The following is a 17399-nucleotide window of genomic DNA, read 5'->3' as shown; positions in this document are numbered from 1 at the left end:
ACTGAAGATGCAGGAGATTATTATTGTCAGCAGTATAACAGCTGGCCATTCACACAGTGATACAACGTCGTACAAAAACCTCCTCAAATAAAGAGGAAGTGAACTGAATGAACAACTGCATAGAAAAAGAAAAAAAGATATCTTTGATTAATATACAATTTTAAACTAATAACAAAATAACACTTTCAGCATGCAAACAATTGCTATTATTAAGGTAATTTAGTGGGAATACTGATGTAGCATTCCAACTATATGTTATGCTACGGACAAAAAGTGTATTATTCCGCCGGAATTTTGCACCTCTTCTCCTCCTGCATTGAACATCGCAGAAACTCTGTTCAAACATCAAAACGTTCAACTCGGTCTGGAATCGATGGCTATTACTTTTCTCATTTATAAATTTCATGATTCCAGAGATACATCCCATAATTCATCACATTTTTAACATTGAAGTCAATGGAGAAACTCTTCAGACTTGAAAAATCTTCAAAATGTTCATGCGACTTCAACTGATAACTGTTCCTTCATACTTTCACTCAGAATCCTCATTCCAACTTTAAAATGTTACACATATTTCTGACATTATTCATATTAAACAACTTTTAAATCAGATTCATACTTTTTGAAATATTAAACATTGTTCAGACCTTGTTAAAGAGGTTGTCTTCAGATTTTAACATTAACTAGAGTGTGTGATGTCACAGCTAGAGGGTAGGAAATCTTGAAATTTGCCATCATATATATTTTTTAAAACCGCCATAATTCCCAAACCCTACATTCCTGAGACATACTTTTTCATGACAAACGTAGGAAAACATCTCGTAGCTTGAATAATGACAAATAATTAAGCACAATAATTAAACAAAAGGCCTCTTGAGGGCATGAAGTGACAAAAACTTCCAACATGCCTCCATTAAAGCCCATTGTAATTTCAGGCTGATATTTCCTCACGGTAGCAGCCGCACATCTTTAGTTAAACTGCCAAAAAGGCCACATTATTAACCCGAAAGTACACCAAAATGACACTTCAGATACTCAACTTCCTTGACATGCTTCACGTTTTGAAATTTCACAGATATCTGTTACGGTTCTTCCACAAAACGTTCACATGTAAAAGGTTTATCTCTCATTCAGAACAATGGAAACCTGTGACCTCTGCACACCTCATTAACTCAAATATCTGACCTTTGTCATGTTACACGATGATGTCATCACTCCAACTGACATGCACAGAGCAGCAGACTTCATCCATCCATCCATCCATCCATCCATCTTCTCCCGCTTATCCGTGGTCGGGTCGCGGGGGTAGCAGTTCCAGCAGAGAGCCCCAAACTTTCTTTTCCCTGGCGACATCAACCAGCTCTGACTGGGGGATCCCAAGGCGCTCCCAGGCCAGCGAAGAGATATAATCCCTCCACCTGGTCCTAGGTCTACCCCTTGGTCTCTTCCCAGCTGGACGTGCCTAGAACACCTCCCTAGGGAGGCGCCCAGGTGGCATCCTAACTAGGTTCCCGAACACCAGACTTCAGATAAAGGTTAATGGTCCTCGGATGCATTTCCATGGAAGATCAAGAGGGCGATCAAGAGAAGAGAGAGAGGTTGATCAAGAGAAGAGAGAGAGGGCAATAGAAGAGTGAGAGGGTGATCAAGAGAAGAGAGAGGGCGATCAAGAGAAGAGAGAGAGTGTAATAGAAGAGTGAGAGGGTGATCAAGAGAAGAGAGGGCGATCAAGAGAAGTGAAAGAGCGATCAAGGGAAGAGAGAGGGCGAGCAAGAGAAGAGAGAGAGAAGGGAGAGGGCAATCAAGAGAAGAGAGAGAAGAGAGAGAGGAGAAGAGAGAGAAGAGAGAGGGCGATCAAGAGAAGAGAGAGAAGAGTGAGAGGGTGATCAAGAGAGAGAGGGCGATCAAGAGAAGAAAGAGAGGGCAATAGAAGAGAGAGAAGGTGATAGAAGAGTGAGAGGGTGATCAAGAGAAGAGAAAGAGGGCAATAGAAGAGTGAGAGGGCGATCAAGAGAAGAGAGAGGGCGATCAAGAGAAGAGAAAGAGGGCGATAGAAGAGTGAGAGGGCGATCAAGAGAAGAGAGAGAGGCCGAGCAAGAGAAGAGAGAGAAGAGAGAGGGCGATCAAGAGAAGAGAGAGAGGGCGTTCAAGATAATAGAGAAAGGGCGAGCAAGAGAAGAGAGAGAAGAGAGAGAGGGCGATCAAGAGAAGAGAGAGAGGACATTCAAGAGAAGAGAGTGAGGGCGATCAAGAGAAGAGAGAAAGGGCGATAGAAGATTGAGAGGGTGATCAAGAGAAGAGAGAGAGTAATGTAACCTCCTAATGTAATGTATAACACCTATGAAAATGTTCAAAAAGTGCTCAAACTTCACGTGTGCTAACAGTTCTGCCGTGAAGACATCTACGGGACAGTTTTGAGATTTCTTCAAATGCCGTTGCTATGGCAAAACAATGCTCACCATGAAAAACGGTTTTCTCATAACTTCAGTGAAAATGCTCCAAACGGCCCAAAACTTCACAGGTTTGGTAACGATGCAGCAATGAACGCATCTAAGCGTATTATGGGATGTCATCAAATGCCTTTGGCATGGCGACAGATCATTCGGCATCAAGTTAGTTCAAAAGTTTGCAGTTCAAATATTCTGCTGCTTTTCCAATTCTTTTTACTTTCTTTTCTTCTCTCATCACACATTCAAGCCCCCAGTGTTCATGTATCATTTCAATCTAAATTCCTCACTTTCTTCTCACACATTACATTTCAGCATAGCAATTCAGCGTCAGCTTTTCAGCATAAAGCATTCCCACTAGCAATTTCTTCAGGAATGGCATTCTCTAGTTATATTTATATAATGCTTGAAAACAGCTGATGAATAGGTCTTAAGTTGCGTTCGAATTGTCAGTTTAGTTTAGGAAGATTTCTAACGGAGTGAAATGACCCGGGAGAGCCTCAGTGGCAGCCATGACATGAGCCGTTGGAATTCTCAAGATGATAGGAAAGGAGCTTTGAAACTTCCTTTATAGCCTCCTTTAGCTATGAAACACTCCTTTGATTAGGAAACACTCCTTTAGGAAAGGAAAGCAGAAAAGGTTGTCCCACAATACCTTGCGTCCACGACATTAACCTGGACACAACATTCGGCCGTTGACGGAAACAACCGACAGTGACCGAGAACTAAATATCATGAAAGTTACGGTGCTTATTAAACATTTTACAAGTGATATTGTAACTTGCCAAAGGGATTGGTTTTGAATAGAGATGTCCCGATCTGATCACGTGATCGGGGATCGGAGCTGATCACGTGATTTTCAAAAGATCGGAATCGGGAGAAAAAAATCGTGGATCGGGAATTAAAATAGTTTTTTTTTTATAAAATATTTTTATTATTTAATGTTACAAAACAAAAATGACCATGTTCACGTCTTAAAGTCATCCTGAGGCCTTAGTTTTGGTTTAAAATTACACAACATCATGTATGTGTTGCTTCTTTTGGGCTTGTTTTCAAAGACCTGGTTGCTTATTTCTCTCTAATCTGGCAACAGTGTGGGCAGGGCGCAGTGTCTAATAGTAGCAGAAAGCTAACGAGAGGCTACGTTCAGCTGGTGACTCGGGAGTCGGGACAGAGAAAATGTCAGAAGTTTGGAAGTATTATAAAATTGAAAGCGAAGGCAGTGTAACAGCCAGATGCAATGTTTGCAAGGCGGAGGTTCTGCGTGGTGGAAAGAACAGAACTACGTTCAACACGACCAAACTAATACGCCACCTGAGAAACAAACACCAACAACAACACGACGAGTACACAGCGGCCACTCAGGTAACGGCACTGAAACAACCGACACTTTCAGAGACTTTTAAAAGGAAAGAGAAACTGCCCCAGAACAGTGAAAAGGCCAAAAAGATAACAGCCAAGATAGCTGAATTCATCGCGTTGGATGACCAGCCGTTATCTGTTACCTTTTTTTTCTCTTAATGCATTGCATAAAGATCGGATCGGGAAAAATCGGTATCGGCAGATTCTCAAAATCAAATGATCTGAATCGGATCGGGAGCAAAAAAAGGTGATCGGGACATCACTAATTTTGAACGTTCAACACTATAATAATCAAAAGACAAAATATGAATGTCACTTTATAACTGTAAAATTATCAAATAAAGTCAACATTTCTCAGTCTTTACTGAGTTGAGGTTTCTTAAACTTTATCAAACACGTTTAATTGGTGATATACACAGTGATAGGTTGAGGCCTAACACATTTATAATAAATACAATTGTATTTACTTAAACATATTTGTATACAATCATACGTATTGGGATTCATGTGTATTAATACGTGTGAGCAACAATAAGTTTCAATTCACGTTTATATTTCAATTCCAACCTAATGAATAATATATTTTTCACTGTTGTCCAGGTTCACAAATCATAAAACAGCACCATAAAAACCACTATTCATTAACTCGGTACCGAAAAATCAATGTTTAAATTCTGCTGAAAAGACAGAGACTGTAGTACTGTATGTAATGTTTCATCTAGATAGGTAACATATCAATTTAGATTCATGTTATTTAACTCTATGCAGATCATTTACTGCTTTTTATAATCCTGGAAATATTTTTGATTCAGATTTTGAGAATATGTTCAAGGTAAAGTTTAACAACACATGAACATTACACATATATTTACTCTAACATTAGTGATAAGAGAGAGCTTTGCGGTTTACCATTAAACTGTTCATGCTATGGTTATTGGTACCAATCTTGATTAACAAAAATAAAACTAGGATGAATCTTTTGTGAATTAAAGTGAATGAGGTTCCTTTTATATAATATTTTAGAGAAAGGGAATCAGAAGACATACCACTTTTAAAATACACACATTCATCTTTATTATTTAAAATGTTGAAACCATCGACAAAGCAAAAACAGGTAGATGTTGAAACATGTCCTGAGAGCCAGAGAGCAGACTGAGAGCAGTGAGAGAGAGGAAGCAGAGTCCCAGTGAGTCAGATCAGGACTGGGAACACTGGTCTCTCCTCAGTGTCTCTGAGAGCGGAGTCTGGGAGCCCTGGGTGGCCTCACAGGTCACAGAGCGCGCCTTCCTCCACTGATCTGCAGGGAGCCTCAGGGTGCTGCTCCAGCTGTAGTGGGCGTCCTTCTCCAGCACCCCGGGGCTCCTGCTCTCCTCCCAGCTGCTGCTGCTGCTGCTGCTGCTGCTGCCGTCCACCTTCCAGGCCAGACTCCAGTCTGAGGGGAAGCCCTTGTTGGCCAGGCACATGAGCGTGGCCTTCCCTTGCTGCAGCTCTTCTGTGGAGGGGGGCAGCACCGTCAGGGTGGGACGGACATCACCTAGGAGACACCAATCAGATTAGAGGACAGGGAGCACACAGCTGTCAATCAACCAGCAGACACTGGGACACCTTTACTGTGAGAGCGTTTCTCCTTTAAGGACTTTCTGTCAGATGTTGGTTCTGCTCCATCAGTCTCTCACTCACACATTGTTTCACTTCCCTTTAAGAAGCCTCTCATGCAAATCAGCACAGAGACACGTCCCACAGAATCACCTGAAATATGTCAGACTACACTGGAAATAAAGTACAACATTAGGACACATTTTAAGTAGTTGTTGTTCAAATCATCCAAAACCTGAACTCTACAAACCATTATTCAATTATTTAGTGGATAAATGAACAAATACAGGAAATGGAGCAATCAATTGTGCTCAATGTGAATCTCAATCACAGTTTTACAAACTTTAGAATAATGTCTGAAATAGTTCAACACATTTTTTAATATCCATCGTTATCTTTACTCTGTTCAACTGTTTATAAAAAACTGTATTCGTAATTTATTTGAGAACCGAAGGGAGAACCGAGATGGACAAATAAGAATAAGTTAAGGAAAAATCAGCAGTTTCATCTTTTCACATTCCAAGCTGTTTAAATGACATTATGTTTGGAATGTGTAAAGACATTTCAAGAAAAGCTTCTCCGACTTAAGCTCAAAGATGAAGAGAAATACAAAATTGAATACTAATACTACTTAAAAGTTACAATTAAAATAATATAAATCTATCTCTCAAACACTCCAACACAGAATTGAAAAGTCTCTTAACATCATATTTAGTTTTTGTGCAGAAACTTACTTCCAACATCCAGTCTGGTTCCTCCTCCAAAAGTCAACCACAGTGATACAAAGTCATTGAGCCGCCGTACAAAAACCTCTCGCTGTAGAGACACGGCTCTCTGACTTTGACTCACTGAACTAAACCTACCAGCCCTCAAGATGCTACTTCACCATTAAAGGAGGAAATAAGGATGTATTTTCTGTTCAATGTTTAACTCTCATGAAAACATTTAAACGTCTTTTGCTGGAGTAAAGTTAGCCTCTCAGTGCAAAATATTTGAGAAGAATTTATAAAAAGACACGGAGAGCCAACTATTTCTCTTAGTTTGCTAAATAAAAAGTACAACAAAAGAAAAATGCTCTTATAAATTAATATTTGACTTACTTCCAAACTCCAGTCTGGTTCCTCCACCGAACGTGTACCACAGTGATACAAAGTCATTGAGCCGCCGTACAAAAACCTCTCACTGTAGAGACACGGCTCTCTGACTTTGACACAAACAAACTCACCAAACACATCCACAGTTTACCCAGTTTATATAATAACTGCTTACATTTTTTTAAACAAATTCACAAGATATGGAAAAGTATTGGATCTTTTTTTGTGAGCATTTAAAAAGCAAAATACAAATATTTAATTAAGTACATATAATTACGCAATTTCTTAAGAAAAACGTTCCAATCAATCGGGCAAAATGTAAATCATTGTCATTTTATAAAGCTTTATTTTAGATTGTTGTGGAGGAAGAGAGCATTGAGTGAATTATATGAAATAGAAAAATACTTTTTGGAAAGAACAAGTTAGCCCCGACCCTTTCAGGGCGGCAGTGCCTTTGAGCAGGGCACCAAACCCCCATGTGCTCCCTGGCACATGTTCCTGTATGTTCCTATGTACTTGTAATGTGTGTGTGTGTGTGTGTGTGTGTGTGTGTGTGTGTGTGTGTGTGTGTGTGTGTGTGTGTGTGTGTGTGTGTGCGTGCGTGCGTGCGTGTGTGTGTGTGTGTGTGTGTGTGTGTGTGTGTGTGTGTGTGTGTGTGTGTGTGTGTGTGTGTGTGTGTGTGTGTGTGTGTGTGTGTGTACGGAAAACAGAGAGGAAACAGAATTGTTCTCCAGGGGAGATCCATCTTCTTTCTCTTCTTCCTCGTGATCAGTAATCCAGGTCCCTGTTGGAGTCAGTCAGAGCTTTTCCATAGAGAGACACTTTGCATCAGCAGCACCATGCTCCAGTGCTCTGGGAGCTTCTTTTTGAACAGTGTTCACTTCTGTCTAACTGGAGTGACTCCCAAAGATCAAAAGACCAGACTTCAAATCAAAGGTTCCTTCACTTTAAAGTCTGTAGTGAGGTAAATCCAGCAAGCCCTGATCATGAGACGTTCCTGACCTCCTAGTGATACAGCCCTGTAGGAGGTCAGAGATAAAGGAGGCTGTCTGACCATGCAGAGCTCTAAAAGGGATCCCAAGTATCTTAAACTGGATTCTTTATTTAATGTGGAGCCATGAATACAAACCAAGCTGTTACATGAGAGCTTTTCAAAGAGCCGGTCAAAGTTCCTGTAACAGTCCTTTGGACATTTCAGTGAGTGATGGCTGTGAAAGTAAAGAAGAAATGGAGAGACACAGTTTAAATGGACGAATCAATCTGTAAATGATCCTCTCCAGCTTAGCTTGAAGCACATTGGGATTCAACTTAACAAATAATGTAAACGGTAAACAACAGATGTGAATCCAACACTTCATGCTGCTCAACAGTCTGATCTAAAGTGTTCGCCCTATTTCAGACAGTACATTTGAACAGATGAGGAAAAAGGAGCTTCTGAGAATTTTAATAATACAACTTTATGGAGATGAAAGAAAAGCATCAGCATCTCAGGTATCTTCTCTGAGTATATTCATCATACAATTATATTCCCCACCAATGATATTCATCTTCACATCATATAAAACTGCCTTGTTTCATCTTAATGACCATAATGTGATCAGCCGTTAAAGAAAGTATTCTGTCTGATGCCACTCTCCTTTTAGATTTACAAAAAGGACGAATTGCCGACATCAGACTTTACATTTTTGTCAAAATGAATCATGTAAATTAAAGTAGCTACTGTATAAGAAAACTTGCAACGCTGGATTTGTATTCTGGTGTGAAACCTTTTAACAATCTGTATCAATAACCTTTGTTTCTTTCACGTGTGCTAAACAACATATATTTCTACACTTTAAAATATTCTCACCAACAGGCTCAACTTGCTGCTTTGTGTGAACCAAATGAACTTGTATTCGACATAGTCATCTTTGAGAGCCCATTATGGAGTGAAACAGGAAACAGTGAATGCTGTCAGCACTGAGGGGGAACACCATGCTGTTTGAGGACAGCTACACTTCACTGACTCTGTGTGTTTGCATATGGGTCCTGCCTCTCTGCTCCCAGACGTTAAGAGGCCAGAGGTGATCAGCGGCTGTCCAGACCTTTCAGAGCCACTGACACGCCGGCAGCACAATGATGATGTCACTGACTCTACTGCTGGCCACCCTGGGGCTCCTTGTTCAGGGTGAGACTCTCTTCTGAAAACTTTGCTTCAGGATGCAACCAGGTTCCCCAACATGATGATCTGCTGTGATGGAGAAGCACTGAGACAAGCAGCATGCACCTTCTTCCATCTGGTCTCCATGTTAAAGAGAGGATGCTCTTCTGTTTGGGTGTTGATCATCTTTCTCCACGCTGTTTGTCTCAATAACCCTTCTGCTGTTTTCATGTTTTCCAGATTCATCAGGAGAAGTCCTCCTGACTCAGTCTCCTGGATCTCTGTCTGTTGTTCCAGGACAGACTCTTTCTATCAAATGCACAGCCAGTACAAGTGTTAGTACTTACCTTAACTGGTACCTTCAGAAACCTGGAGAAGCTCCTAAACTCTTGGTTTATTCTGCTACAAATCTTCAGTCTGGAGTTTCAAATCGTTTCAGTGGAAGTGGATCTGGGACTGTCTTCACTCTCACCGTCACTGGAGTTCAGACTGTAGATGCAGGAGATTATTATTGTCAGCAGGGTAGCAGCTTCCCGTTCACACAGTGATACAACGTCGTACAAAAACCTCCTCAAATAAAGAGGAAGTGATCTGAATGAACAGCTGCATAGAAATAAAAAAATATATATATGTTTGATTAATATACAATTTTAAACTAATAACAAAATAACACTTTCAGCCTGCAAACAATTGCTATTATTAAGGTAATTTGTTGTTGTTTGTTGTTTGTGAGTAATTATAAGTTTGCTAAAAGCTTTAATTACCACTCTTTAATGCCGTCCCATTCAAATGTATATTCTAATTAACATTTGGACCGATAATCAATACATTAATATAGATTCATTTAGAAATATTTAGTGAATGCTTCATTTGTAATTTTTCATGTTTGCTTGAAATCTAATCGATAGATTTATGATTAGAAAATTATAAATGTATGTAGACATGTGGATATTATCCGGCTGTCTGATCTGTCTCTTAAATCTGTGTCAACCACAGAACTTATTTCGAGCTATTTTCCAAAATCCTATGGAGAAATTGCATTGCTTTTTGTCGAAGGAACCGGAAGGAGTTTACTTCCGGGTTTTAGGACGCGTCACTGTATAGTCAATCCTTCTAATCAGATCCTTGACAGAGGTAAATAGTGGTAAGTTGTTTTACAGTTCAGTGTACATTAATTTAACAACATAAGGCTTTAGCTTTAGGAAACATTCCTTTGATTAGGAAACACTCCTTTAGGAAAGGAAAGCAGAAAAGGTTGTCCCACAATACCTTGCGGCCGCGACATTAACCTGGACACAACATTCGGCCGTTCACGGAAACAACCGACAGTGACCGAGAACTAAATATCATGAAAGTTACGGTGCTTATTAAACATTTTACAAGTTATATTGTAACTTGCCCAAGGGATTGCTTTTGAACGTTCAACACTATAATAATCAAAAGACAAAATATGAATGTCACTTTATAACTGTAAAATTATCAAATAAAGTCAACATTTCTCAGTCTTTACGGAGTTGAGGGTTCTTAAACGTTATCAAACACGTTTGATTGGTGATATACACAGTGGTAGATTGTGGCCTAACAAGTTTATAATAAATACAATTGTATTTACTTAAAAATATATTCATACAATCATCCAACCCAGTCTCACGGCATTTCGTGTTCACCAACACGATTTGTAATCTATTGATTCGTGTTCACCAACACGATTTGCCCCTTTTTTTCGTGTTGCACAGCACGATTTTAAAAGCAATGTATTTCTACTGGTAACGTGTTTCGTGCCTGCAGGCTGCAGCACGTCTTTTTCTCCGGTCGGGTCGAGGAAGACCGGAAGCTGTGTGGTTCATAAAAACATGTTCTTACTCAATATCAAGCCACAGTTATTGCTTTTATTTGAAATCGTATAATTTCAGACTTTTGTTGCCGTCTGTGAGGAAAATAAATGGGGCTCAGAGCCTCAGGATACTGAAATCTGTATTTTTTCAATCTTTTTTTCCTTCTAATTTGTTATGCTTTTCAAAATAACACACTGTTATTTACTCACCAATAACACTCAATTATCCTTGCTTTTATTTATTGGTTTAATTCCATAATCTCTGGCTTTTTTGGCGTCCGTCAGGAACTGAATTTCAAAATAAAAAAAAACGGAAACAGACGTAGGCATTTCGAACGATTACCCAAGATCCTCAGCTATGGCTTTAAGCCCGCTTATTGGATGTTTTAGCCGCAATGCATGCTGGGATTTGGTGTTTATATGATATAAAATCCGGAAAACATTTTAAAAGAATAAAATAATACTTAATTCCGAGTGTTCTTGCTTTTCTCTTTGAAAGTCATCACATAACGGCATTGTAATACACGGTTCGGCTGCATTGTATATTACAGATCTGCCGTAGTTCTTTATTTATAGAGCCCTGATGAGAAGACCTTTGGAAAAACTGGAAGAAATGGCGCCGAAACTGAATACTTGACGTGGATCATAAATATATCAACAATTAAACAACATCTTCAATTTCTCTTCACACAATACGTCTCCTTGCAGTATCAACACTAATTCGGCTGACTTTTACATTTGATCTAATTCACAGATAGGTTAAATTTACACCATAACGGTGCACAGCTGATATAAAAGGACTGTAGTTTTTAAAGATATTACTGATTTTCTTTGAATGTAAGAATGTAAATACTGAGTCTGAAATAGTATAGCAATATGCTGTAAAATTATGTGAAAGCATGAATAAAACGTGTCCTACACTAATAATACAAAGTTATTATGGCTGTGTGTACCTTGTGTGCACCGCCTAGTGGTTAAAGCACGTTATTGAATTATTGTTTTTATGTGTTATAATTAGTGCTGTCAAAATTATCGCGTTAACGGCGGTAATTAATTTTTTGAATTAATTGCGTTAAAATATTTAACGCATTTAACGCATGTGCAGAATGGCCCGCCCCATACGTGCCACCAGTGGCAGCGCCAGGGTATGGCTGGGGTAGGCTACACCCATACCAAGAAATGGCTTAGCCCCACCATGAAAAATGATGTTAAAGAAAGCAAAATAAAGTCTGCCAACTCGCGCGGAGTAAATTGCACAGACAGCAGTTAGTAAGATTGATTTCAGTAGCCACGGTTTTGAAAACTTTTGTCACATAGTGATCGTCTTCTCAATAGAACATCTTTGATAACGGCGTGGTGTTGTTGCAGGAAGTCCCGACGGAGAATACTCTTGCTGTAGTACAGGGCAGAGCCATATGATAGTAATAATATGGCTCTGGTACAGGGGTACACATAACTGGTACGCAGGTTATGTGCGTAATCTGAAATGCGTACCGTCACTTGTGTCACAAAGCGCATTTGCGTACCGACGTACTTGTGAAGCTTTTCCAGAAGGCGGTTAGATCACCGGACGACAGAGTCGGTCTCCGTGTGCACAGACAGGGCTGCTGTTAACGTCGGTCTGTACAACGGAACTGTGCCAAAACTACGCCAACCGGCTGCGGAGGGAGACTCCCCCCATCACTGGAGAACTGCGCTAAAACAGCTGAGCACAACGTTCACACTCTGTGGTCACGAAGTACTCCACTAGCGCGCCCCCCCCCCCCCCCCCTCTGTCGACTTTCCTGAAGTACTCCCCCGTTGATAGAAATCAACACGTAATGAATTAAGACCCCACGGTTTGATGATTGATAGGTGTGTGGGTTGTCTTTCATTTTGACATGCAGAAAAATGTTATAATAAACATACATACTGTATGTTAAATGGATATATCCGCCTGCTTTCATTTATCTTTCCATTCCCACAACAATATACATAAATAAATGGCATATTTTGGACATAGTTCGAATGGTGATTAATCATGATTAATTAATTTTTAAACTGTGATTAATCTGATTAAAATTTGTAATCGTTTGACAGCCCTAGTTATAATATAACACATAAAAACAATAATGTACTTGTTAATATTTTTTTCATCAAATATTATTTGAATACAAATATGAAGAGTACATACTTTCATAGGGGGAAAGTAGAAGGTCTGTGATAGAAATATAGAATATAAAAAATCAAGAAGATACTATAAGTGATCTCTACAATAAAACAGTTTAGTGCAGGATGTACACAGATATTAATAGGAGGAGGTGCAAAACAGAAAAACGAATTAACCTTTATTTAAACATTAAATAACAGATTAAGGTCTTCTTTTAAATAAGAAAAAAACTTTGGGGGTATCTATCTACAGATAAATATTAAGCCTGACAAAGTACTTAACGTCTAATATATTGCTTTCCTGCAATGTCAACTATGTTGAAGCACTTATTTTAACTGATATTATGTGAATTATACTCTTATGTATGTAGATAGCATAAGAAATGTGCAGAATATGAATATGTTTAATGGTGGAGGTACACACATATTGATAGATGTCTTGTAATGCACTGTTGAGGAACCTGTGACCCAAGTGTTTCATTCATTGCATAACTACACCGTAGTTGTGTGTATGATATGTCAATAAACCTTTGAAAATCTTGAAATATTGAAAGGGATGTGCAAAATAGCCATAATATACAGTCTTTAATTAACTATTAGTAGAGAATAACGAGTAATGAATATACTTTATTACTCGTTTCCATTCATGTCAATTGCAGATACATGTTTAGTCTTCTCAAGCACCAACAATCAAATATCTCTCCTGATTGTTGGCACTTGACAATCACCTTCCCTGAATTTTACTCAGGTGTAACTAAAGTCTGATTTAAGGGTTGTTTATATTTCACATAATTAATCAGAATCTGCAAAGTAACTCAAATAAATGCAGTGGAGTAAAAATACCAGGTTAACCTCTGAATTGTAGTGGAGTAGAATTACAAAGTAACAATGAGCTGTCATGTGGGTATATATTAATGCTGCGCATTATGGACACAAGCGATTTTCACCCATTTATTAATTATATGTTTTACATTTGATAACACCAATGTGTTTAATACTGGCAACTTCTAATTGTGGGAAAAACGAATACGTTCAGTAGAGACGTCCCATAGAACATTTTGCGAAACACAATAGCCAGCATGTGTAGTTCTGGGAGGGCGTTCGATTCCAGTTTTGGATAGTCTGGCGTGGTTTCGTTCCATTCCATTCCACAGCTGTGTGACGCTCTGCTTAACCTTACGGGGACTGTAGTCCTAAACGATAGCTGGGGATTATGGGTAGTGTAGTGTCTTCGGCCATCCTAAACTCAGAAATGTTGACAATCGCAATGATGCTCGAAATGTCCCTTATAGGCCTACGTCTGTTTCCGGTTATTTTTATTTTGAAATTCAGTTACTGACGGACGCCAAAAAAGCCCGAGATTATGGAATTAAACCAATAAATAAAAGCAAGGATAATTGTGTGTTATTGGTGAGTAAATAACAGTGTGTTATTTTGAAAAGAATAACGAATTAGAAGGAAAAAAATATTTAAAAATACAGATATCCGTATTCTGAGGCTCTGAGCCCCATTTATTTTCCTCACAGATGGCAACAAAAGTCCGAAATTATACGATTTAAAATAAAAGCAATAATTGTGGCTTGATATTGAGTAAGAACATGTGTTTATGAACCACACAGCTTCCGGTCTCCCACGACCCGACCGGAGAAAAAGACGTGCTGCAGGCAGTAGAAATACATTGCTTTTAAAATCGTGCTGTGCAACACGAAAAAAAAGGGGCAAATCGTGTTGGTGAACACGAATCAATAGATTAAAAATCGTGTTGGTGAACACGAAATGCCGTGAGACTGGGTTGAATCATCCGTATTAGGATTCATCTGGATTAATACATGTGAGCAACAACAAGTTTCAATTTACGTTTATACTTAAATTCCAACCTAATGAATAATATATTTTTCACTGTTGTCCAGGTTCATAAATCATAAAACAGCACCATAAAAACCACTATTCATTAACTCGGTGAGGTTTCCCTCAGACGTCATGGAGTAGTGGTTAGGAAAAGACGATAGGAGCTTTGTTTTAGTATAATATTAGTTTCAATTCGAGTACCGAAAAATCAACGTTTTAATTCTGCTAAAAGACAGAGACTGTAGTACTGTATGTAATGTTTCATCTAGATAGGTAAAATATCAATTTAGATTCATGTTATTTAACTTTATGCAGATCATTTACTGCTTTTTATTTATAACCCTGGAAATATTTTTGATTTAGATTTTGAGAATATATTCAAGGTAAAGTTTAACAACACATGAACATCACACATGGATTTACTCTAACATTAGTGATGAGAGAGAGCTTTGCGGTTTACCATTAAAATGTTCATGCTATGGTTATTGGTACCAATCTTGATTAACAAATATAAAACTAGGATGAATCTTTTGTGAATTAAAGTGAATGAGGTTCCTTTTATATAATATTTTAGAGAAAGGGAATCAGAAGACATACCACTTTTAAAATACACACATTTATCTTTATTATTTTAAAATGTTGAAACCATCGACAAAGCAAAAACAGGTAGATGTTGAAACATGTCCTGAGAGCCAGAGAGCAGACTGAGAGCAGTGAGAGAGAGGAAGCAGAGTCCCAGTGAGTCAGCTCAGGACTGGGAACACTGGTCTCTCCTCAGTGTCTCTGAGAGCGGAGTCTGGGAGCCCTGGGTGGCCTCACAGGTCACAGAGCGCGCCTTCCTCCACTGGTCTGCAGGGAGCCTCAGGGTGCTGCTCCAGCTGTAGTGGGCGTCCTTCTCCAGCACCCCGGGGCTCCTGCTCTCCTCCCAGCTGCTGCTGCTGCTGCTGCCGTCCACCTTCCAGGCCAGACTCCAGTCTGAGGGGAAGCCCTTGTTGGCCAGGCACATGAGCGTGGCCTTCCCCTGCTGCAGCTCTTCTGTGGAGGGGGGCAGCACCGTCAGGGTGGGACGGACATCACCTAGGATACACCAATCAGATTTGAGGACAGGGAGCACACAGCTGTCAATCAACCAGCAGACACTGGGACACCTTTACTGTGAGAGCGTTTCTCCTTTAAGGACTTTCTGTCAGATGTTGGTTCTGCTCCATCAGTCTCTCACTCACACATTGTTTCACTTCCCTTCAAGAAGCCTCTCATGCAAATCAGCACAGAGACACTTCACACAGAATCACCTGAAATATGTCAGACTACACTGGGAATAAAGTACAACATTAGGACACATTTTAAGTAGTTGTTGTTCAAATCATCCAAAACCTGAACTCTACAAACCATTATTCAATTATTTAGTAGATAAATGAACAAATACAGGAAATGGAGCAATCAATTGTGCTCAATGTGAATCTCAATCACAGATTTACAAACTTTAGAATAATGTCTGAAATAATTCAACACGTTTTTTAATATCCATCGTTATCTTTACTCTGTTCAACTGTTTATAAAAAACTGTATTCGTAATTTATTTGAGAACAGAAGGGAGAACCGAGATGGAAAAATAAGAATAAGTTAAGGAAAAATGAGCAGTTTCATATTTTCACATTCCAAGCTGTTTAAATGACATTATGTTTGGAATGTGTAAAGACATTTCAAGAAAAGCTTCTCCGACTTAAGCTCAAAGATGAAGAGAAATACAAAAGTGAATACTAATATACTTAAAAGTTACAATTAAAAAAAATCTATCTCTCAAATATTCCAACACAGAATTAAAACGTCTCTTAACATCATATTTAGTTTTTGTGCAGAAACTTACTTCCAACATCCAGTCTGGTTCCTCCTCCAAAAGTCAACCACAGTGATACAAAGTCATTGAGCCGCCGTACAAAAAGCTCTCGCTGTAGAGACACGGCTCTCTGACTTTGACTCACTGAACTAAACCTACCAGCCCTCAAGATGCTACTTCACCATTAAAGGAGGAAATAAGGATGTATTTTCTGTTCAATGTTTAACTCTCATGAAAACATTTAAAAGTGTTTTGCTGGAGTAAAGTTAGCCTCTCAGTGCAAAATATTTGAGAAGAATGTATACAATGACATGGAGAGGCAACTATTTATCTTTGCTAAATAAAAAGTACAACAAAAGAGAAATTTCTCTTATAAATGAACATTTGACTTACTTCCAACATCCAGTCTGGTTCCTCCACCGAACGTGTACCACAGTGATACAAAGTCATTGAGCCGCCGTACAAAAACCTCTCACTGTAGAGACACGGCTCTCTGACTTTGACACAAACAAACTCACCAAACACATCCACAGTTTACCCAGTTTATATAATAACTGCTTACATTTTTTAAAACAAATTCACAAAAAAAGTATTGAATCTTTTTGTGTGAGCTGTTATACATTTAAAAAGCAAAATACAAATATTGAATGAAGTACATATAATCACGCAATTGCTAAAGAAAAACTCTCTAATCAAACGGGCAAAATGTAAATCAATGTCATTTTATAAAGCTTTATTTTAGATTGTGGTGGAGGAAGAGAGTTTTGATTTGAGTGAGAGTGAATTATATGAAATTGAAAAATACTTTTTGGAAAGAACAAGTGAGCCCTGACCCCTGACCCATTCCGGACGGCAGTGCCCTTGAGCAGGGCACCGAACCCCCATGTGATCCCTGGCACATGTTCCTGTATGTTCCTATGTACTTGTAGTCATTTCATTTAATTTCAAACCTTTATTTATACAGATAAATCCCATTGAGATCATTGATCTCTTTTTCAAGGGAGACCTGCTCAAGTAGTTCCACATGAAACATAAAAACATAAACAGAACAACAAAAGGACATCAGACAGCATCATTTACATAACTATCCACA

The 17399-nt window shown here is 38.9% G+C and overlaps 2 gene segments (V, D, J or C); both read right to left on the bottom strand.

Annotated features, from left to right (window-relative positions):
• Nucleotides 1-4858: 4858 nt before the first annotated feature.
• On the bottom strand, nucleotides 4859-6613 carry LOC117455495 (Ig kappa-b4 chain C region-like). The segment is given in 2 exon segments: nucleotides 4859-5343; nucleotides 6506-6613. A coding segment is annotated over 1 exon segment (267 nt).
• Nucleotides 6614-15069: 8456 nt separating this feature from the next.
• LOC117455494 (Ig kappa-b4 chain C region-like) lies at nucleotides 15070-16785 on the bottom strand. The segment is given in 2 exon segments: nucleotides 15070-15546; nucleotides 16700-16785. A coding segment is annotated over 1 exon segment (258 nt).
• Between the last annotated feature and the right edge of the window lie 614 nt (nucleotides 16786-17399).

Source organism: Pseudochaenichthys georgianus, chromosome 11, assembly GCF_902827115.2.
Source record: "Pseudochaenichthys georgianus chromosome 11, fPseGeo1.2, whole genome shotgun sequence".
Classification (NCBI taxonomy): Eukaryota; Metazoa; Chordata; class Actinopteri; order Perciformes; family Channichthyidae; genus Pseudochaenichthys; species Pseudochaenichthys georgianus.
The sequence above is the reverse complement of the archived record's forward strand: the minus strand, read 5'-3'. Positions and strand labels throughout refer to the sequence as shown.